This window comes from Bradysia coprophila, unplaced genomic scaffold (assembly GCF_014529535.1).
Source record: "Bradysia coprophila strain Holo2 unplaced genomic scaffold, BU_Bcop_v1 contig_350, whole genome shotgun sequence".
In the NCBI taxonomy this organism is placed as follows: domain Eukaryota; kingdom Metazoa; phylum Arthropoda; class Insecta; order Diptera; family Sciaridae; genus Bradysia; species Bradysia coprophila.
In genome coordinates, this window is record NW_023503608.1 from 3,873,370 (window position 1) to 3,898,370 (window position 25,001).

The 25,001-nt window shown below is 34.3% G+C and overlaps 2 protein-coding genes across 2 annotated transcripts in view; both read right to left on the bottom strand.

The window, feature by feature from the left end:
• Nucleotides 1-2,172: 2,172 nt before the first annotated feature.
• Nucleotides 2,173-2,963, bottom strand: LOC119080315. Its single transcript, XM_037188590.1, has 4 exons — nt 2,847-2,963; nt 2,655-2,783; nt 2,533-2,597; nt 2,173-2,474 (listed from the first exon to the last, which is right to left on the bottom strand). The coding sequence occupies exons 1-4, from the start codon at nt 2,868-2,870 to the stop codon at nt 2,384-2,386; spliced, it is 309 nt and encodes a 102-aa protein (XP_037044485.1). The 5' UTR covers nt 2,871-2,963; the 3' UTR covers nt 2,173-2,383.
• Nucleotides 2,964-5,131: 2,168 nt separating this feature from the next.
• Nucleotides 5,132-25,001, bottom strand: part of LOC119080314 (macrophage colony-stimulating factor 1 receptor 2) — a 29,979-nt gene continuing 10,109 nt past the window's right edge. Inside the window, exons 3-6 of the mRNA XM_037188589.1 lie at nt 6,660-9,152; nt 6,406-6,599; nt 5,999-6,344; nt 5,132-5,910 (exon numbers count right to left, since the gene is read on the bottom strand). Of these exons, the coding sequence (XP_037044484.1) occupies nt 5,603-5,910; nt 5,999-6,344; nt 6,406-6,599; nt 6,660-9,152 (3,341 nt within the window). The 3' untranslated portion in view covers nt 5,132-5,602. The remainder of the gene's footprint in view (nt 5,911-5,998; nt 6,345-6,405; nt 6,600-6,659; nt 9,153-25,001) is intronic.

Here is a 25,001-nt window from a genome sequence, read left to right on the forward strand (position 1 = left end):
CAAATGGAAAAAAATCATTGAATTTTTCAATCGTTAAAAGGGGTCCAAAAAATCTGAAAAAATCTGAAAAAATCTCGGATGTTTACCCTCCATACCGACATTTTTTAAGAATTTCTACCTATTTTTACGTTAACACACCAGAGAGAAATAAATGAGAAACAAAATTCACATTTTTGTTAATAACACCATTTTGGAGTTTCATACGCCACTCCACTCCACTGAAAGTAGTTCTAGGCCAAGACCTTTCGAATGATTTAGTTCCTTTAGTGTCACTTTTTACATGCAAACCCTATTTTCTTTCCATTTTTTTTTTTAGTTTTTAGGAAAGTGAAAGCTACAAATGTGAAATAATTTGATTCTGTATCTGTATCTCCATCGAAATGGTGATAAAAGATTAAAAAAAACTGATATCGACAATGTCAATATCATTTTCCACTAGGTTCAATGCGCCGCAGGCAAAATTTGTATTAAAATTACATTCATTTGACTATTTCAAGTCAGATAATTGTAATTTTTCTTGTGGGCAGATCTGGATTCGCAGGTGGGAATTAGAGGGGCGCAGGTGGGAAAATTCCCACCTGCGATGTTCCTTAGTTTAGTCCCTGTCTTAGTCATCAACAACAACTCTAACATAGAATTCGACATTTACAGAAAGCCGACGTTTACTGGTAGAATCATCACGAGTGATTCATTCCACAATTATAGACACAAAATGGCTGCTCTGCATTCCATGGCTAACCGTATGACATCGATTCCTGTGAATGAAGAAAGATACACAGCTGAAATGAATCGTATCGTTGAAATAGGCAAGATCAATGGATACCCGAGAAGCACTGTTAGTAACATCATAAAGCGACATGAACTCAACAAACAACGGATGGATGCGTCAATACAGTTTACGAAAGTAAAAGACGAGGAAACGAAACACGTAGTTCTGCCGTATTTTCATCATACCACCGATGAATTATCCCGCATTTATCGTGATTGTGGATTCCAAGCAGTGAATAAGAATTCTTACAGCGTACAGAAACTAATAGGTAGTGCCAAGGACAAAATTCCTGATTTGCTGAAATCTGGAATATACGAGATTGGATGTCAATCTGGATGTGATTACAAATACTTAGGAAAGACTGAACGAAACCCCACGATTCGTTACAATGAGCATGACTACTGCTATGCGAAATGTGATATGAAAAGTGCAGTTGCTAATCATTTAATTGAACACAAACATGTGACAGATATTTCTAATGTTAAGTTGATTCAATTAGTGAATGGAAGAAACACTTGTGCTTTCGAGTGTTATGAAAACATTCAGATCATTAAGAACGGTAGAGTTAATCTTTTGATGAATCAAAATGATGGCAACGTCAACTCGATTTTGTTTAATTTGATTTAGATACACGGTCAGATGTTAGTGTGATGCATTTGTTTCGTCCGTATATCTATGACTGTATTGATTATGTGTGTGACGAAACATAGTCTGTGATAACGAATAATGATCTGACTGTGTATGACTTTGACGAGAGTTGTTTTATTTCGAATTATACAAGACTTGATAATGCATGCGTTGCATGCGAAATGTATATGTCTTTTAGAAGAATTAAATGTTGAAATCTAAAATCTGTTGTAGTTTAATTTAGAACTCATTAATCGTTGTTTTATCGATTAATTAAATTAATAGTTGTCCAGATTTTAACGGATGTTGCTCAAACAGTTGAGAAGATTTTCTACGAACTTTTGAATAGAAATCAATCAATAATACGGCTAATACTTCTCCGGCAATGTTATGCAGGTTCCACAGTTGTCACAACTGGAATTTCATAATCCAGACTTCGTAAACTTGGAAGTCGAAAAACATATCAGAGAGCTATTTTCTATTGATGTTGCGATTCTGATGCACTTAGAGTTGTGTTGTGATTTGTTGGCGCAAGAATTTGTACAGCTCTTTAAGTGCCGTAAACATATAAATGGTTACAATGGCTGCCTGTTGTTAAGCTGTTTTTGCAAATTATTTTCCAAATTTTTGGACGGCTGCACACTATATTAGTCGTTATGGTGGGTGTGACAACTATCATGAATTCTGAAACGGAAAATCAAATTTATTTTCACCGAACTTAAAGTAACACGTTTTTAGGTTCGGGAAATCTAGCAGGTTAATTAAGATTAGAACGAAGATTGAGAGTGGGACAGATTACGAAGCGTAACAGAAGATAACAGAAAAAAAGTTGTTGAGGTAAAATTAGGTTTAGCTACTTTTTCAAACTATTTCGTTGGGTGAAAGATTGCAAAACATTCAATCAAATTTTTATAATTTCTTTCAAAAACTTTCGATACGGAATTGAATTTAAATTTTTTTAAACTAAAAAAGAAATGACAGCGTAATTTAACGTCCAACACCGATTCCATCCTTGCAGATTCCTTTCATATATGCCGCGATGACTCCTTGATTGACGAATTCACCTGCGATGGTTTGACTGAAATATAATTGTACATTACTGACCGTTCTCCAGTATTTTATCATAGGAAACCTACTTGTTGTCAACATATTCAAAACCTTTCGCCCTTGCAGCATCACAATCAACTTTTGTAATGAACTCCTGAAAGATAATTATACGTGAACTGTCATTATTCGAACCTCTTGCACTTTTACTTACAATCAGAAAGAAAGCCGTCATGTCCTGTATATGCCTGACGTTTTTAATTTTGCTTAACGGTTGCCAAATTTTGCCCAACACATTCTTCGGCAGATCGTCTTTGATTATGAAGAGAACACGATCCATAACCTATAATATAATTAATGTCAGATTGTTGTATAATTATTATAATTAATTAAATTTCAAACTTACGCTTTCTTCCTCTGAATACGCCATGAATCCTATTGTCTAAATCCTATTGTCTGAATCACAACAAAACAAATGAAAACCAATGTCAGTGCCGTCAGTTCCAAAACAAGACGTGCTCATCGAGCCAAACGCAGTATAATGACTTTTTAGAGCGCTAAAAATTTGAATTTGTATTTTTGTATTCATTCATTCATTCATTTATTTATTTCGTTTTAAGTCAACTTAAGATAAGCGGACTATCAGTACAAATAAGCATAATAAAGGCAAAGGTAAATTAAACATTAAAAATAAAAAAAAATAAAAAAGTCGAGTCGACATAGGTGCACTGATGAGTCTTGATAAGACGAAATCAGCATTAATGTTCGATAAAATTGAGTTGTGAGAAATTAAATGGTACACACTTTACATTGGCATTTAACGCTGTGACGTCACAGCTCACTTTGGTACGATTTACAAAGTGGTTAGGCTTCCACCACTGATATTTTGGGTTCGATGCTCATAAAATACTTTTTTTTTATTTGCTGATCGCAAAGCTTATGATTTCAAAAGTTTTACTTTTGATTTACCATTTCTAAAAATATCAAAAAAGTAAAGAGATCAAAGAAAAATCGCTGAAATTCCTTTTTTTTCAGTCAATACAGAATCTAAAAAAAATGTATGACCGTCTGGTTGGTAACATTAGTAATGTTGGTAATATTCAGTATAATTTACAACACAGAGACATCTATGTAAAAGTGAAGAACTAATGAATTGCGCGGAACTTTTAACTTTTCGTATGGTTTGTTTTGCGTTGATGTAACATATGTATGAGAATACATCGACAATCCTCCGGTTTAGAAAGAGAAATTATTGTTTTAGTGAATTTTCTTAATGCATAACAAAGCCCCTAATGATCTATAACCTATTGCAGAGAAAGTTTGTGCTGTGGAATATGACATGAAGAGTTTTTGGAAATCCCGTTTTCACAAAGTGCAGGCGCATGTAAGTGTTTAACATATCAAAAACGTACTTTCCACCGCACCTACCAACCACATATAATGGGTGTTGTTGTTAGTAGACAATAATTTTATCAACGGACTTGATTAATAGGGTCAACTGTTTACTGACGTTTCCCTTATTCTCAACACTTTTTCGAAATCTAATGAACTCATAGTCATTCATGATTCAAAATATTTGGTCATGTGTGTCTGAACAAAAAAGAAGATTCACGAAACTTACACAAAGCGCGAACCAAAATTAGTGTTCGGTAAAATTAGTTCCTGAGACACTGAAATTTATCTGATGATTATTGAGTACGTTTTCGCCCTAAATGTTTCACGAAATGAAATTGTAGACTGGAAGCTTTTCTTCTTTTTTTTACATGGGAGAGCTATGTCTCTGTTTGTCGTTCCGAAAGATATTTCTTTAAAAGTTAATAAACGTGAAAAGGAATCCTGTTTTGGTTTTTGTGTGCTGCATTTCAGTTCTTGCAATCTGTTAATTGCAAACCAATTTTGCTGAATTTTCCCTTGGTTTTCAAAAAGGATTTTCACTTTTCAATTTGAGGTTTCTCCTAACAAATGATTTTCATGTTCTTTTCTACAACCAAAGGTTTCGTCGTAATAAAAGGGCTTTGTAATACCAAACAATTCTACATCACGAAATCCCGTATACAAAACACACGGTGGAACTGAGCGACTTTATTTTGCGAAGGTCGTGAACATGGGACATTATTATTGAAAATGTAGAGGGATTTGCTGTGAGTAATTTGCAAGCGAAATTAAAATCCTTTAGCAAGGATACCATATAAATTCTCAAATTGAATTTCGTCTAGCTAAATGGTGGTGTATTGGGTCTCAAATGAATGTTAAGACAAAGAAAATGTTAGGTGCTTTGGTTAGGAGCTTCTTTCTATCATATACCACCCATTGGATTCTTAAAACTCCATTCAATACATGGAGAATTTATACGCTATCCCTGCTAAAGGATTTTAATTTCTCTTGCAAATTACTCGTAGCAAATTCCTCTAACATTTTCAATAAACAACATCCCAAGTTCAGGACCTTCGCTAAATAAAGATTTGGTGACACACCTTTACGGTATGTATGAAAATTGACTTAAAAAACCTCCAACTTCATCAATATTTTCAAAAATGCCCGTCGCACCTACCTAACGAACGAAAGTATATTCTTTCAATTAAATTCATTTCACCGTGTGTGTGTGCACGGCATTTTGGGTCTTAGGGTTGGTCGATTCTTTTCATTCCAGTGTGCTGGCTTGGGAAATAATTGAGTATAAAACAAACAAAACGATAAATTGAAAATAGTTTTTATTTCTTTCAATGTTTTTACACAGCAAAAGAACAAAAAGAGGAATATAAAATTCAACAAAAACTTAACGAGACTCCAACTAAATTATAATGTAAATCTCGGTAATTTTCTCCGAACGAATTGATTCGTTCAAAAGTGCATACGTAAAATTTTTAGTTGATGACACTTTGCCAATAATCTTTTTTTTTTTTTTAATTTAATTTAAGTAATTGAAGAGACTAGAAAATTTCTAAAAAAAACCATGAAAGTCATTCAAAGGACAAATTAATAATAGAAAATGCTAACCTTAGTGTATGTATGTACAAAATAGAGACTATATGCTAAAAACGGATATGAAATTGTCATTCTGTTCCACTAAATTCTAATTTACATTGTAAGAGCACTCAATTGTAATAGTCTAAACGATTAAGAATATAATACTGTCTGTCGAACAAACATTTCCATTCAATATCAAATTTCACATTCAAATTCCGATATTCGTCGGTTGAAATAAACCATTCCGTGTTCGATATCTTCACTAAAACCGCTCACGTCCAAGTAGTCGGAAGTGTTGTCATCCACTTCCCACTGACACAACGCCCGGGCGAGCTCGTTGCGAGCGTCTTTGAATGTAGGCCGTTGCCGTGGATCTTTACGCCATGTGCGTGACATCAATTCGTACAGTTCGGGACGACAGTCGGACGGAATTTCGGGACGAGTACCATTTGGAATATTGCGAACCACTTCACGGCCAGATAGAGTTGGATATGGTGTGCATCCTGAGGGTAAGAATATTTAGAATAAAGTTAAAATGCGGCGGCTTATCGAATGACATAGACGGAATTAGAAAGAACTGTAGAATCCTACCTCCGGACGCTATTTCCCATAAAACAATTCCAAAAGCCCACACATCAGTTTCCGTGGAAAAGATGTGATACTGCAGCGCTTCCGGTGCCATCCACCGTATAGGTAGAGCAGGTCGTTTTACACAATGGTCGGCCTTTCGATCGTGACCGAATGAACGTCGATGAAAATCGAATCGGAAGCGATTCGATTCGGGACTGCTCTGTTGTCGAAGGAGATCAAGTTTTCGTGTATTCGATTGAGTTGATTTCGTTTTCTCCAGATCAATGGACATTCCAAAATCGCATATTTTGCACACGCCATTGTGATCTAGTAGAACATTTCTTGTGGCGAGATCACGATGTACAATCTGAAAGGGAAACGTAACCGATTACAGATCGGAAAGCGATAGACTGTCAAAACTTTGCTACCTTTTTCTCTGAAATGTACTCCATTCCTCTGGCAATGTCATGCGCGAATCCAGTTAGTCGTCGCGGTGACAATGGTGCGAACTTTCTCGATCCGATTGCAATCGTGTGAGAGTTGTTTATTGCGGTTTTAGCGGCTCTTAGAAGTGATAACAGTCGGCCTCTCATTGCAAATTCCATAATTAAAAGATGTGGTTCTGATGAAACAAAGCGTAGGTGAAATTGTCATATGTTAAGATAATTCATAAAATTCTTACCTTTTTCAACACAAGCACCCAGCAGAGTCACAACGTTGGAATGAGAGCCCAGCTTTCTCATAATTGCTGCTTCCTCCCGTAATCCCCCATTAACGCATCGTTCAGTCTTAACCGCAACAATTCTGGTTGTTCCCAAGTGTCCAGCCAAATCGTCAGCTTCAGCTTTCCAGACCTGACCAAAATTACCTTCTCCCAATAAATTCTTAAATTTCAACAGATTTCGATTGAAACTGTGCTCAGTCATAATGGATCCATCCGAGTAAATCTGGTGATCTGACCGGTCAAGTTTCACTACCGGGCTAATTTGCTTCTGACTATCGGATATGATGTACCGTTCCAAATCACAGTTAGACTTATCGTCCCTTCGGAATATGATCATTTTGGCGATGTACAGGACGATCAGTAATACAGGAAACATTCCCAAAGCAGCCAACACATACGTTGCCATATTCATGCGATACATTTCAATCGTTACATCGTTGTTGTTATTGAGGAACACTCCGTCGCTTATTGAATTCGGCTTTCTCGTGGGTTTGAAAATATCGGACAGATTTTGATAGATTGACGATATGTTGGCGTCGTTGTAAGACGTTGACTCTGTAGATGAAATGGCGACAACATCCATCGGATCACTCGAAGAAAATGAATCCTCGGTGGACTGGTTTTTCACAATTGGATTAACAGTCGACCGAACTGACGATGATACTGTGGTTCGGGTAAAACTTTTGGTCGTACTCGAGGAAAAGTTTTTATCGTCGGGTTTCGCTGTCGACTCATCGCTTGTCGTATTGGGCTTGAAAAATACAATCAAATTTGGAGTTTCTTCTGGATGAAAATTGATTCGCGGCTTGATCACATTGTCTGGCAAATTTAATGATGTTGCAGGTGTCGCGGGTAAAGTTTTCTCTATCGTTTTGTCAGTTGTTGTTGGAGTTTTATGCGCTGGTACGCTGCGATGACTTGTAACGGTCTCCGTAGATGTAGAAGTGGGTTCCGAGTCTGGAATATAGATTACCCACGGATGCACTGAGTCATTTGGTTCGTCATTTTTCTCAACAACGGAAATTTCGGTTGAGCTACGAACATTTCGTATGAATTCGGTTGATGTTTTTGGTGTAGTTGTAGATGTCGTTCTAGGAGTGAGTGTGGGAGCTGCTGTAGTTGTGGAGGTCGTAGTTGTGGAGCGTGTTGTAGTTGTGGAGCGTATTGTAGTTGTGGAGCTTGATGTAGTTGATGGTGTTGTTGTAGGTCTTGTCGTACTTATAGGTCTCGTGGTAGTAGTGGAAAGAGGAATTTTATTGGTACTGCCTATGGATATAGGATATGTTGTTGTTGTTGTTGTTGAACTTTGAACGATTGGCTCAATTGTTGAACCCAGAGTGTCGTTTTGATTAACTTCCTTGGTGTAATTCAGCAAACTAACATTTTCCACAACGGACGAACCTTCCGACTTTGGATCGACTGAATTATTAGTCACGACAAGACCTTCGGGAATGCGACTTCGTGAAACAGTCGACACAATGCCTGCATCCGAACTATGCGGTCCATTCTGAATTTTTCGACTCATTGCAACAATATTCCGATGCGTTGGATTGAATTTTCGAAACTTTCGTTCATATGACGGAACTTTTGATACCGAAAATTCCATGACTTCTTCATCACTCAGTTTACTAGCTGGCCGAGATGACGAATCAATGATTGACGAGCGTCGGGGTGATGTTGTAACCAAATTTTTCGACTCATTTTGCTTCGTAGTCGCGATTTTCTGTCCAAAAATGGAGTATGGCAACAGTTCACTTTCCTCGGACGTGGACAGATTTTCATTACTCACTGTTCTATGTTTCGCTAATGTTGGATTGGTGCGCTTATGTCTACCTTCAGTTGTTGTTCGAACGAATTTTGTGTACACCTTTTCGGTAGATGTTTGCCTCACTTCATTCTCAATTACGTTACTTGGCTTATAATTACGCTTACTACTATTTGTGCTATTCGTGCTATCTTTGGTTTCTGGCACATTCGGTGCATATCTACTTCGAGGATGTTCTTGATACAGTCCACTCGCTTGAGACTCCTCCGTTTCCAGTAACTCTTCGGCGATCGTATTGAATTCCTTTTCACCCACCCGAATACGACTGTTCAACGCTTCAATATTACGTCGATTCGATTCAGTTGTACTGTTTTCCGCTTTAAACAAAATCGCACACTTGCGCATACAACCAGCCGATCCTCTAGCTGTAAAATTGCTCGTACAATTCCTTTCGCATTCTCGGCGTGGTGTGAGCTTTTCGACCGGTGACTGCGCCGTTTGGAACGTAATTGTTGATGCTGATGATGTAGAATCTTGTGTGTGGTGCGATCTATTGCGATCTTTCATCAGTGCTTCCCGACGTGCTGCCAATACCAACATAAGTTGTTTATTATTTCTGCCGGCAGATGATTGTTGATAGGCAGTGGTTGACAATCGCCGTGACGAAGATGGTGTTGATGTGGATACTGGAAAGAAGAAATGATAATGTTAGTGAAAAGCTGGACGAATAACTGAACAAACTTGTGAAAACTTAAAAAGAAAATCCCATTTCGAACAACAGGTGAAACTGACGCATAGCACTTATTTACAAATTTAAACTTGGAATAGTATGAGGGGTTATTCTAAATCTAGAGTCCTTTTTATCGCTTAGTCAAGTTTGCATTTATAAGACCACTTAATAAATGGTTGTTAAAATACTTATCAAGAAACCTAAATTTAGATTCGTAGGTCCTTCCGTCCGAACTGTTCCTTTGCAAGCTTTTCATTACTAACATACATGTTACCATCAAAGTTCTGGTCAACATCTTTCTTCTGTTACGTCGTTGGATTCCTTCAGTGAAGTGTAATGAAAAATGCAACAATTTCAGATACAACTTTTGCAACATAATGCACCTGAACACCGTCTGCGTCTGGCACATCGACTTCTAATGTAACTGCTCCATTGAATTTTTACATCCTCTCGATCATAAATCTCGGAAAAGTTTTTTTTTTAGCATACAATGGAAGAATATGATTTATTTGAATTAGTTGCATGAAAATGAATGCATAATCATTGTATGGTTTGATTGAGCGTATATTATTAACCCATTTTCGTTCGCACAGTAAAGTTTATAACACAATGTTCGGATTCAAATGAGAAATTATGGATTTCGTTTTTCAATTAAACAAACGAAAAAGTTGTATAAGAATCGGTGTGATATATATACAAATTGTCGCACATTGCTTTGGTGCTGGAACAATTGAATTGAGAGTTATACGGCTGTTAAGAATGGTTCGGTTTTAGTCACAGTCATAATCGTTAATAGAAAAAATAAAATATTCAGTTTTTGATCGTATAGTATTATAGATATAAGTTGCTCGAACGATGAGATCTTAACATGTTACAACGAAAGTCTGCGGAGCAGAACCGACACACGACAAATGAAAAATCAAAAACTCACAAAATCATATATCATTAATTTACATCAACGTTCTTGCCTAAGAGTTACATAATGAAATTATCATTATTTTTTGCAAAAATTCTGAATTAAAATCCACTTGTAACAAATGGTTGAATTCGGAGCTGGTGCACCTATAATAACATACAGTGTTTCCGATTAATAACAGTATTGTGCTATGCAACGAAGCGTATTTCCTGGATTGAAAACGAAACTATTCATATGCATACGTACTCGTACATGTATGTTTGATGAAGTCAGGTGTGATCAACGTTTCGAAAAAGAGAATAATGCATTTACTTTGCAACTTACTTACAGTTTGCATCGACTTCTACACAGATTTTAAGAAGCTTTTGCATTATTTCGAATGTCTTAACATACTTTTTCATGCTTCGGGGCCGAAAATGAGGGCAATTTTTCGAATTTTCTCGGGTTTCCGGCCCTCTGCATGAAAACTCACATGTGCACCTGTTTGGGACGGTTGATTTAAGGCACTTTCGCTTGTAGACCTCACTTCGTTCGGCCTACAATCCGCGAAATTGCCTAAAATCAATCGTCCAAAACAGGTACACAAATGACTATTACATGCTTGTGTTTTCCCTAAGGTCGAAAGTGGCTTATTACACACCTAGGGAAAACAAGGAATTTGGTTTATGTTTCAAAAGTATGTAAAATCGAGCTTCAAAAATGTGTAACTGAATCTTATTCAGTACTAGATCGGCTACAAAGTTTTAGAAAGTCCTTTTCTCATACCGAAATTGAAAAAGCCCACCGAACCTGATCTTGTTCTGGTTTAATTCTACCACCGAATCATGTTCAGTTCGAAAAGAAATTCGCACGTTAACAATGTTTGAGGAAACATAAGCCTTTATGGCAGACTCAAAAAACGTTTATTCCTTTGATGAATATTTATCGTTTTGCATTGACCCTATAACTCTATGTATACCTTGACAAAAGTGATCAGACTATATTCCACTTTTACTTCATATCCATTTTTTGCAAAAGTTCATACATTTCTGAAGTATCATACACCTATCAACAAACTGTTGAATATATCTGCGATACTTTTCAACATTTATGGCACACACGATTGTGATTGCTGTAGCCTTAACAAATAATGTTTCTCCAAATTTATATGTAAAGCAAATGAAAGATACCAAGGCAAATTTGTTGAACTTGGCTGCCACAGCCATAAACTATGAACATAAAGCTGTCTTATCTGTTAAATTCAGTGAAGAGAATAATTTTGGTTACTGAAACGTTCTTTGAATATATTTGAATTGTATTTTACATTGCAAATTCGGTGTCGGTGGTACGAAGGTTTTTCTTAGAGAATAAAGTTTGAGGATATTTGCGTGGAATGGTTTGGATTGTAGCTGAGACCAAGCTAAATATTTCGGGCATGTCTCCTAAAGAAATACTATAAAACAATCTCTAGGTTCACGAAGAAATTCCATAAATTTAGTGGAACTTCCCCATCGATTTTAGACATTGCTTGCCACTATTGCTGCATTGATTGTACTTATATACGAAAAACTTGACTAGATTCCAAGCGACGAATTGTAAGAACCAAACCTAACCAAATGCGAGAAATTTAAGTTAACAATTATAAGTCGAAAATGAAGTTGAAACGGTCATACGATGAGACTGTTGGAACTGTGCGAACCACACTGGACTTGAAGTCGCCAGAACCCAGAAAAACAGGAAGACAACTTGGAATGTGACAGTAAAATAAACGAGAGATTAGATTGTCTTGAAATTGTCTCGCCATCTATTTCAGTTCGGCCACTTACCTCAACCGAACTAAAATAGATGGCGAGACAATTTCAAGACAATCTAATCTGTCCCAAGGAGTAACACAGATCAGGTTGATGTTGAAAATATTTTTCTGGTCATCATAGGTGTGCCCCTTTCAGCCGTAAGCTGTAGTAGGTGAAGTCTCTATACAATGTTCAGGTGGAATTATTATCATGCATAAAAAGAAGTTTCGCTCATGCCATATGGTGTAAAAACTACACCTTTTCGACTAAAAAATTATACAATCGAAACGACCGCATCTTTCAAATCAACTCAATTCGATACAGACAATCTTCATTTATTATGTAGAAAACAAAATGAAGACATAAATTTTGTGTATAAAGTGATGAATAATTTAATTACGAAAAGCAAAAAAAAATCCCGAAACCTACTAACCTTGTACAATTTCCGATGCACAGTCAAATTATTTAGTAAAAAAAAAACTGAAAATGTTATTACCTCTGTTAAAGTCATTCAAAAACCATAACAATGTTAAATTTGTGTTGAGTTTTTTCTTTATAAGAAATAACCGCACTGTACTTTATGTGGTAATGAATGCCACCGAATTTGTAATAAAAAGTTTTTGAATAAAATGACATCCGCTAATGGATCTGATGTCCGAAAAAATCATTCACGAAACATAAACTTTGACAAATGAATTTTCAGAAACGCTGTAATTGATGATTTCGGCTTATAACAAGCTGTTGTAGTTACAAATGATTTCAATTGTTTATTGTTATCGACAGCCGGTCAATTCATCAACAAATCGTGTACATATTTATTGATGGAGCGATATCGACGATAAATTTTTCTCTGCATGATGCTAACAAAATTTTATAAATGGTACGACAATCACGGTCGAATTTGTTCAATGGATCTGTTTATAGAGGGTCAAGGCGGGGTAAGGTCAAAGTTAAATTTTCTGAAGGGAGAAATATTTTTATAAAATGCAAGACTCAGTTCAAGTAGATACACATTACCATCTAGTGTCAGTTGAGAATACAATATTTCGCAATATTTAACGAAAGAGAGAATATCGCATTCTCATTTCATACGAAATATGCAGAATAGCAGAATTCTGAATATTCAGTATTTTGTGCGTCATATGTTGTACACATCTAACTATCGTATCGTTCGATATCATCGTATTTTGTGGTGCAAAATTGTTGGGAATGCGACGAAAGTATAGCCTAATATGTATCTGCCTTTATACAGCCTATTAGAAACGGATATTCATCTGTTACCGATAAAGGCCACAAAATGATGAGATTTAGCAAATAACCTCTGATATAGTAACGTGTGAAATTGAAGAGAAACGAATGAAGTAGAGGATTTTGTACTCAACAATAAGCAAATCTTTTAACAAATGAAGTAACATATAATTAGACGATTACATCGCAATACGTTTTGAGTTTGTAAAAAGTTGGTGTTTAATTCTGATACTGATTCTGTTAACCCGGGCAAGGGCCTATTATTATTATTATTATTATTAATTTATCGAGACAATTCAGTAAATATTTGGTAAATTTCAGTAAATTCTGGTAAGTTTCAGTAAATTCGTCAAATAAATTTACCACTAATAGACCCTGGCCCGGATCTGTATCAGAATTGATTGCCCGAAAATACACTTAGTTAATGTTTAATTCGCTTCATGTTAACAAACATTTTTTGTTATTATTTTTGGCTCCAGTTAAGTGTGTCTTCCATTTGAATCCATAATTTCCACGAATGAAATTTCGTTATTAAAATGACGTGCGTCAATAAAATTCAAAATATTTTTAATAGAAAATCACTTATTATGATCACGCACAGAATTCTATAGCCGCAAACCATAAATTACGTGCAACAAATATATTATATGTACGAAAATTAAACAATGATCTCGCAAAAGAATGTTTTAAATAAAAGAAATAATTTTTTAATATTTTCATTGTTACAAAATTTAATAATAAAATTGTTGTTTATGCTCTGGGTGTATGTGTGCAGAAAGGCAGAGGTGTCATATTATACCCTAGGCTAATTTAATTTGAGGATTATTAATTGCGGCTTGTCGATATTTTCCTTCGAGCAGTACGAATTTTGTGACTACCAGTAGATCTTTTGAAAGAAAGTGTAATCATTTTTCGCAATTTCGTGTTGTAGGCGAAGTGCGTAATCTGAAGTTTTGATTTTTACATTCAAAATTAGCGGCTCCTTGTTGGAAATATCGAGCAATTGAGAAATGCGAGATAGGCGTTAGTTATGCAAATAGACATAAATGTAAAGTTTTGAAAGGTAAATTTGTAATCCATCTTTTTAAGGGCCTTGACTTTGCTTATTTTCTATAAGTTTCTCGGTAAATACCATGAATTGAATTAATTTCAAATGAAAGAAAATATTCGCAAGTTAAAAGTGAAAGTAGGTCTAACTTCATTGTACGACCTAGTTGATTGGCTAAAATAATAATTGCAAAATTCCAAACAATTAAAAAATGGCATGACCGACCAGAACCACACCACTTCTCTTTCATTTTTCTAAGTGCAACTAACCAAAAATATTTCCATCATTCAATTGCATCAAAATTTATCACAGTAATGGAGGTCATAAGTATAAATTCCATGTTCGTATCATAGGCAAGGGTAACATAAATTTACCTCAAACATTCAATGAAACATTTATGAATTTAAATCGTTTTAATAAACAAAATAGTGCAAATTAATAATAAATAAATGGACATGAACGATAAATAATAAAATTAAAAACCAAACACTCACACAATGCACCCATACAATTTCATTCATAATATCCATTGTCGTTAGTTGAACGAATTTTTTTTCTTTCTTAAAAAATTTATGAAAATTATTTTCAGTTGTTTCATTGTTTGATAAATGGTGGAGTTAAAGGTGTATTCGAATTTATATTGTCGAGAGTGAATACATTTTGTAGACATGTAACAAAAACAAAAAAAAAAATAATTTCGTTACGTGTGAATATGAGGACAAGGATTTGTTGGTATTCATTCATTGTGTTGATTAGGTGTATATGACTCTCCATATGACTATATTATATGGTTTTTTTACGAGGGAAAAATTGGTATTTTTTCAAATTGTAATTGTTTTAGGTGTGTAGCTTAGTGAGGTGTGATTTTTTTGCGTAAAATTAGCGTTCAGAAACATTGTTTCAATATGTCAATTAAATGGCTTAGAATATAAGCGAGTTGACGGAGAGCAATAACTTAAGTTCGTTGTAACAAATTAAAACTAAGGTTTGAGAGCTTTCTAAAAGTGCTTTTATATGGAAAAGTATAGGAGCCTAGTTGTGTTTGAAGGGCTGGTAACTAAAATTTTAATTACTTGTTGGTTAGTTACAATGAAAACGTGATAACTTGGAGATTCGAAAAAGGAAAGGGTGCACTGGTCAGTGGTCACATTCTGAAGAAGGACCCAAGAAAGGTGTTGATGTAATCAAAGTCTAACATCGTACAATGTGAATCATTTCTCCAAACTATTTCCCCTTCAAACTACGATTCATTTCGATTTTCTGAACATCTCGAATATCCAAAGTTGTGTTCCTACAGATCATCTTCCAGAATGGGTTCTCGGGCAAGATGAGGTACAACGCCATTAAAAAATATTTGTTGTGATTTAATGTGTGAACCTTGAAATCTCTACGCAATAAACTAAAAATAATATTTCACATCTTGCTCTGGTACCATCATGACCAACAATCTTCCACCCAAACATTTAGCTACTTCCTGTTTGAATTACGAACTCGTACCGTATCATAATTGATTTAATTTGATTTTATGTAATTTATTTTCGGTATGAAATAGCCGGTAAAAAACTACCTTTTTTAATAGAAGTTTAATCAAATTTATTGCCGTTTAATGTCGAACATAATTGATTCAATTTGTCTGAATTTGATAGGAAATTGCCTATTACGGCTAACATTCGGGGATAAAAAACTCCAAAACGAAATAAAAACCAAACAAAACGAAAAATAAATCAGAATATTTGGACGAACAAAAGACACTTTCGCTGTGATTGAATTGAACTTTAAACGAAACATTTAAATCTATTAGAATTTTGTGGAATTATTGGTAAATTGTAAACAAAACGTTTTATGGTAAATTAGTGCAAGCGAACAATATGTTTGAAAGAAAAAAAAACTTCGATAAAAAGTTTCTTCCGTATAAGTGACACGATCGCAATATAATAAAAAAAAGAATCGATGAAATTTGTTGAAAAACAAGGCACGTTTCCAGGAAATTTCGTATTATTTTCTTGGTTTTACAAACCATAAATGTTTTAACATGAAATGCTAAATGTGAATGAACATCTATATGGTCTCTATGGAAATCAGAAGCTTCAAAATACATTTTTTTTGTATAAAGAAACTTGAAGACTCGGTCTGTGATTTAGTATGTAAAATAAATAAAAAAGAAATTTTTACGTAACAAAAAACCATACATGAGTAACATTTTCTATTTATTCATTTCAATCAATTTTTTTCTTCTACCGATTCCAAAACAGAAATGCAATTATAATTAATGCAAACTCATTAAAGACTTCAAAACTTTTACTTATTAGCTCTCCTCTGTGATGGCGCAGCTATATAGGATGTTGTTGTTATTTATTCATTATTTCCGATAATCATCAATAAATACAATTCCAGTTTAGAGAGCATGAATATTATTAAACGAAACATTGGGTCTACAAAATGTTATCCAAATTGGAAATGTTAAACATAATAATCTGGTGTCGGGTTTTAGTGCGGTCAATGCGGTGAAAATTGTGAACATAAAACATGTCTCTGAATAAATTCAACCACAGTGCACAGTGGATTTGGCGGCTGGACTAATTTCAAGTGCAGCCAATTAAAATTTCATATTCATTAATTCATTTGAAACTATGAAATTATGTGTACGAGTACGATATTTATACGTATTGCTAAGGTTCGTTACCAGCAAGAGACTGCACTAAAATATAATGTCTCAGACACTGTAAACACCCATCAGACGCGATCATTCATCCATTTCATTTTGTAGTTTTACCTTTACGCACGATCGTTATGTAATTAACAGAAAAAATAAATTATAATAACAACCGCATGATAGGTAGATTATGAATTCGTCACAACGAATTGTAGAGAAGAAAATTTACGAGTAAATACTTCACTTAATATCCAACGACCTTTTCGTTTAGATTATTGAGTTGCATTGAAAGGTGGCTTATTTCACGGATTGAATCAGTTATTGTACGGGTACCATTTTCAAAAAAAACTACCACGTCAATAATGATGTTTGTTTAATTATTTAAGTGTTAACATTAGCGTTAATGATCAATGAGACATTTATTTGTCACGATGCGTGGAGAATACCGTGCCTGATGTTTATTAAAGTAAAAAAAACATTACGCTGGTCTATTTGTGGAATGTTGCACGGATGTGCAAAGGTAAAATTTCATTTCTGTTTCTTTATGTAACTTAAGTGCACTGTTACGCGATGTACCTGCAAAATTGTTTTTGACACATCAACCTTTATACATACATGTCATACATGAAGTCATAAACAGTTTTGCCTTTGCGAAAAAATGAATTGATAAAAAATACTGTTGGACATTATATCATTACAAGATGCTTAACCAACCTTGCGGAGATGCATAAACGTTACGTCGCAAAAAAAAGCGTTCTTAAAGCACGAAAGCGTATGATTAAATCTTTAAAATGCTATCGGATTCATCGCTGAGTTTCTTCATTAATACCCTACCTACGGGCATACGTTGAATGAAGACTTGTATACCTATAAATGGTGTAAAGACACGAAAATAAATTGTAAATATCAAAAAGGCAAGGCTTTTATATATTATACACAAATTTTAACTTTATGTGTGGCTCCAAACAAACTCTTTCAAGTGAAAGTAATTTTCTCGCAAAAGATGATCGGGTTTTCGTTCAAGATACACCGATGAACGGTGCGGTTCAGATCGAAAATCCGTAATAAAATTTCATTTTATTTTCGCCGGTTTTCGTGCGCCTATAAACGAAATAAACAAGTCGATATAGAAATGTTTTTAATATCTGTGCATTTCATCGCGGCATTAAATGCCACAATGAATGGTTGAAAATGTTATTCAGTGAGTCGTTACTCGATTCATTTGGGAAGAAATGATCCGCTTTCTAATATGTTGCGTTGTTTGCATTTTATGGTCTTGGTTGGTGAATTTCAAATTGATTCGTAACCATTCCCAATTAGATGAATTTCGTTTGTTGCACTGGCTCCGATAATTGGCCAATTATAGCACAAAAACTCATCACAAATGGGGCTACAATCTTCGGATTACGGTCGATCTTCCTGTTTGAACACAATAGACCTTAATAGACTCGACTTTACAGTTTATAGTCGAAAGTCGACTATGATAACTGTAACTTCTTTATTGCTGTGTCTCAGGGAAATTATAACTGGGATGCGCTAACCCTACAGGAATAGCACCTATTTCGAATGTCGAAAGCATCAACATGCAATGTGTAATGTCATAATATATAAGTTTGATACCATCGTTCGTCCCCTGTGATTAGCGGATCAGAGCAGAGACACCTGCTGTTTTCGAAGAGTCTTCATTCCAACTTCCAACTTTCTATAATTTTTATGTTCGAAAACATTTGTCCTTTTGCTTCAGCGTTTCATGGAGAAAATTGGCTCATTATAAGTGCCTACAATGAACTACATTCTATCGTATAAAGCAAGGACTAAATTAGTTAATTAGATTCGCGGTACGTGAATCGACCTCGAGCTTCAACCCTCGGATCATTCACTTTACCTCGACTACAATTACGCATTTACAGTCTTTATGTCATTACATTCTATAAAGTTGATCGAACCAAATTAACTACAGCTAATAATTTGGTCAGATCATAATATTTTAATGAAATTGATTTACCTGGGAATCTATGGCAGTTTATAATATGAAACTTTCTTTAATGATCATCTCTGTTGCCATTGCATACATGGTCTTGTATACATCCCTGCTTGTTTCATACATCTACCTATCTCACTATAATTTCTAATTCTTTTCAATTCAAAACGTCTTAAATGATTCCTTGAAACGCTTTTGCTGTTGAAGTTTAATTAAGATGATAAACGATCGTGTTTTTTTTTCCTTCTTCTAATATCAATTTCAACTCTCTCTAATCTCCGCTGACTCATCGTGTTATTGTCATGCAATCAAACGATTAGAATCGCAATTAAACATCAAATAACCAATCATTGTACGTATAATTATTTAAAAAAAAACGTGTGCTCAACAGAGATGAAACAAATGAATTCATTTTTATATTAATTACCTGAATGGGCCAAGGTAATGAAAACTGTATTTCGTACTTATAAGCAGTTGTATTTTCCGTTCAACATATGTGAAGCAGACTTGCTTAATGTTTAATGGAAATGTGTATGTCTATAATTGGTGGCAATACAAATTGGATGTTGTTGAAGATGAAACAAAGATTTTGTGAAAATGATTTCTAGTCTACTTTCAGAAACTTAATTTCATTGTAAATAATCAAATGGAACTAAATGTGTAAATTTTTAACGAAAACATTAGCCATTTAGACTCAGTCAACAATGCACACAATCTTTTATACGATGGACAATGGTAGGTAATTTGCCATATGAATGAAACATAAAGTGTTTCTAATTATAGAATTTTCTCACACAAAATGTGGATTGTTGAGTTCATTAAAAGTCTATTGTTTTAATAGACTCAACAATATAAAAATCTAATGTTTATGTATGCCAATGTAAAAAACTAATAATGAAATAACCTGAACGAAGCAATGAATTTCAAGTTCAACCGTTTCTTTAATTTGAAAAAGATTGCACTAACGTTAGGCAGTTCAAGAAAATTAAAAAAAAAAAATTTAATCTGTTTCAGGTGTGACGAAATTTTACAACAGGAAAAAATACAAAAACCGAAAACTCGTTTCTGTTTCACTCTACTGTTAATTTCCATAACTTAACCTATTGCATTGCGATCCATAAATCCAAGTTAATCGTTTTGTATCTGATTTGGATCACATTGAAAATGGTTTGCATTTTTGTAAAAAAAAAACACATCAACCGACAGTATAACAAGTCAACGAGTGACCGGCAAGGTTAATTGAAAATGATTAGGAAATGGACGAAATGTAGAGTTTTTTCTTGAAGAAAAAAGTTGTAAACCGCGGATATCATTAAGAAAAATTCATAAATTCAATTTTTGAAAGGGCATCCGTGCCATTGGCTGATGATTTTGCGAAATTTCAACATTTTTTTTAGTTTTAAATATAGAAACAAATGATCGGACAAAACGATAAATTTATTACAAAATATATTGTGTGTGAGCAACTATTAATGTTTCCAGAAATAGGCACACAATTCATTTAATCAAACAAAAATCTTTAATTATACAAAATGTGCATGCACATATCGTGAACGTTGCAAAATTATTATTTCAATATTTGAGACTCATAATATCGTTTAATGTGTATATGCGGTACGTAATATATGGGCGATTGTATTTTAAATCTCTTATTTAAACATTAAAAATTTTTCAACAAAATCGACTCATATCGGTCATACATTTATTTTGCATTAAAAATTTATTTACTCGGTACGGTGAATTGTGTATGCTACGAGTCTTTGAAAATAAATAATATTTTCAATTCTATTTAATAGTGCCCGTACCCGTCATTGAATGATTTACCGATTATCGGATTGCAAGAAATTAAAAAAAAAAATTATCGGAAATTTTTTGCTGTAAGACGGTTTTCCTTGACGAAAGAAGACATAACTACAACTGTACTGGGATCACTGGGACCAGCATGAAACTGAGGTCTGTTTAAATTCAACGAAAGTTTGTGTTTTACAAAGATAAAGGTCTTTTTAATAGAATTTCTAGAGTTTTACTGAACACAAATGGGCAACAATGTGTGAGAAGGAACATCAACTTTCACACACCATTTCCCATGGTGTTGTTTTTATGGAAATCATGTTATCAATTACATGAACAAACTGGAAAATTCATAAAAACGATTGTCTCCCGCTGTCAATTTCTACTTTCATTATAGTATAAATGCATATCAAGCTCATGTACGCTTTATACACAATAGCCGGTTCGTTATGATGTGTTACTTAATACGACACGATTCAAAACATTTGCAATGCATCCGTAATTTAAAGCGTTTATTACTTAAGTTCACAGAGCTTCTTGCAATATATATGGTTTTTCTATGCGTATAAAATGATATACACTGTGAAAGTTTCAGACTTCAATCAAATGCATTCAAAGGTTCAAAATTACTTTTCCAGATTTCACAACTTTAAATCGTCGAATTGGAAATTACAGAGACCTTTCGATGGGATACAAAAAGAATCTGTTTAAGCATTTGAAACGAATTGTCGACATTTTCAGCGGTAACAACGGATACACATATATAATAAAGAAGCACTGCACCAAATCGACGAAAAGAAAAAGAAAAAAAAACAAAACACCAGAAAAAATTGCATCGATCCAAATCGTATAGTTCAAGTTTCACCTGAAGGTATGACTTATTCGTACATACATATAAAACGAGGAACCTTTAGATATTTGTTTTTAAAATTGAAAAATCGTGCAAATTTCAAAAAACCACAAAATATCACACACTGTTTGAACGGTGCATGCCATTGCAGTTTTTTTTAAGTGTCTGATTTCATTCGTATATACATTTTACAGTGAGAATACCAATACCAATCACCTTTAAAACGTACATATAATGTATGGATTGCTATTTCCATTCGGACACGACATTTAAAATTAAAACAATAGTTTTTTTCACTGTTAAATGTGAGATGAATACATTTGTAAAACATTAGGAGAAAAGTGCATTCGTTCATGTTCATTCATATCGCGTTAACCTTTCAGTCATCTGTTATCAACAACGATGCCAAAAATAAACGATGAGCTTAGGATGTTCTATTATAAAGCGAAACGTATGTTAAACCAAATGAAGTAAAAGATTCAAGATAGTAACTAATGATTTAAACAAGATAAGTAACACATTAAATCATTACGAGAAGTTACACTTGCTGTTAATGAAAGGAGATGTAAATGTAAGTGAATAAATAAGCAAACTAACGGAGAGAGTCAACAGCCGTAATTTTGCATAAAAGACTGAACTATTTTAAAGACAAAAGAATTTCCATTGTTCTGAATAGTTTAAGAGGCATCCTTCGTCTCCGACTTCACTATACCCAGCGAACGATGTATTTCAATCGCTATGCCTCCTAGATTACGATAGGTATACCAGGTAAGTGGTAAAACACAATCAGACAAGGAACTGACCACACAAATGGCGTACAGCCCGACTAACTACAACATTTATGTTCAAAGTACATATTGGAAGATTTGTATGTGAGATTCACCGTCATTTCGGTGTCAATATTCTTGACAATCTGATCCCCGTGGGATCATGGCCTTTCATAAAGACTAACAAATGTGCAATTATAGAAAAGGTACATCTGCGTCCATGTAAAAGTGACAAGAGAGATGGATAAAGGGTCAGCATCCAGCTTGCGATTTCCAACCTTCAACAAGTTCATCAGGATGCCCACTTATCAATTCCTGCAGTTCTCAGTTCTAATATTCCATTTGAAAAGCATTCTTGTGTCCATGCCTGATAGTTGATGTAATATAAGCGGCTTTCGTGGTGGAAAAATGGGAAACTCCAATATTCCGAAAATTTCAGATATTTGTCGGGTAGTGGAGATATATTTTTACTATCCATCATACTATGTGTCAGCCTCTGGGCGATATTATTGTCCAGAAACGATCGAATTTCACTTTTCTCTACCTGTACGAAAAATATCGCAAAAGAATATCTAAAAAAAGAAGTAACGACGCAGGTATCTGCTTACACTTTTGAAACATCTGAAATAGCTAGAGCACGAAATAAAGGGTGATCGCCGCTGGAGGATAACTTCATTTTTGTTACTAGCAAAAAGTTCACGACAAGTAACGAATGCGACACATTGTTCAAATCGTAGGCTAGGCAGATTGTTGAATTATCGTTTTATTTATCAGAAATTTTATTTGTTAGCTTTCAAAATAATGAGATCAGCCAAAACTTTATTCAGAGAATTTGCAAGATGTTATGCATAAATTGAACGTCTGAATCGATATCCACACCAGCAAAACCATAAATTCTGTGTGAGGTCGACGTAGAGATAAGATTTTGTTTAGTCGGAGTCTTGTACAACGTTTGTGCAAACTATACTGGTTGAATCTACATGAAGAGTAACGAAATGCTGATTTCGTGTAAAGTCTTTTGAAAATAGCGGGTCATTTGCCTAATGTTCATTTCACTAAGAAAAATAAACAAAACAAGCACAAGCTCTATATTAGCCACACCATCGTCGGATTTTACTTCAGTTTTGTTTCACACCTTGTGTTCGAATTGTCAATTGTTCATACTGAGATGTAAAAGTCCAAAGTTTTGCGTGACAATGAATAACAATAATAATGATTACTTCGATTTCGGGAGGTTTAACGCCCAACAAATTGCAAAAACAGAAGAAGAACATAGGCAACGCATGGAACGCTATAGAGAAATCTTACACGAGCAAAAAAAAGTAACTGAAGCGGCTAGAGAACGCTTGGATCGAATAAAAGGCGAGAGAAACAATCTGAAAAAGTGATGAAACTTGGTGACAGCTGGCAGTGATTTCGATCCAATTAATAGAGTATGAAAGTGAAGTGATGAGGTAAACGTATCCATTAGTTTAGTTAAACGAGCTGAATAAAGTTATTCAATCAAAAAGATACTTTCATTATGAGACATCCTAGTATCAAAATACACACTGGGTCGGGTATTGTGGTTAGAGAAAAATTTCTTGAAATAATTATGCGTACTTCTCGGAATATATACGCTGTAATATCGAATTACTATCCGAACATAATCAGCATGGAGTTATGAAAAAATAGCAATGCGTCCTATCATTTGAATCGAAAAAAAAGAATCAACATTAATTGGCTCGGAACAATCGTTTTTTAAATGCAAAGTTCCGGACAGTTAAATGAAATAAATTCACTTAAGCATATAAATTCAACTTCAACGACAACTTTCCTATTTCCGATTCATTGATTCTATCTGCTTACAATAATACGCTATTCAAGAGACATCTCAATCCGCATGTACTTCATGTAATTTAATAAAATACAACAACTGAAGGTCAAAACGGAGTATCATGAACAATTGCAAATTGAAATAAATTTAAATTAAAAACAAAACTTTCTCTCGTTGTGTATATTGGAATATTACGTATTTTAAAATATATAAATACACACAGTAAGACAACGACGGTCGCATTAAGACGACTACACCGAATGACATTTTCAAGAAATTATTAACGCCACACAACAGAGATACGTATCTTTTCAATACATAATTTGACATTATTTTGCGGTAATGTTCACCGCTGACAGAAAGAAATTTTTAAATACAATTTGGTTAGACCATAAAATGTACCATTTAAAACCATGCAATTTAATCCAACACGATCGAGGTTGTGTGGCATAACTTGTTCCATACGAATACGTACGAGAGAGATTGAAATGGAAACTATATATATCGTGGGTTCAACTTTCTGCTCAAAATTTATTGCCATCAACAACACAGTAAAGTACAAAATGTAAAATTTACTATGAAAAACACATTTCTTTCTCACATCGGTCGATGTGTATGTTAGAAATGCCTAATAAAAAACATTTTCATTGTACAATGAATGCATATACAGTCCATGGTACATTAAGCATAAATTGATGCCAAATGTATAATAGTGTTGATGATAATTTGATTGGCATAAACGATAAAACGTAATTATGTATCCGAAAGAAAAAGTTCAACAGAAGTCCGCTACGATATCAATCATATTTTTTAGATTGCGCGAAAATGCCGTTATTATTAACGACCCGAAGCGATTTACTTTTATAATCATAACGTAAAATGAATCGGAATGTTGTGCTCTTCTTTATGGGTCTTTTTTTGTTGTTAATGTTTTTATTGGATTGTTTTTATAAATTTTGAGTT

What these genes read in the sequence shown, in the direction of transcription:
- LOC119080315 (XM_037188590.1), bottom strand. Translation starts at nt 2,870, where the DNA reads ATGGCGTATTCAGAGGAAGAAAGC. An exon ending in CGTATTCAGAGGAAGAAAGC is followed by an intron (nt 2,784 to 2,846) that starts GTAAGTTTGAAA and finishes ATTATATTATAG; the next exon opens with GTTATGGATCGTGTTCTCTT. An exon ending in TTTGAATATGTTGACAACAA is followed by an intron (nt 2,475 to 2,532) that starts GTAGGTTTCCTA and finishes ATTATATTTCAG; the next exon opens with TCAAACCATCGCAGGTGAAT.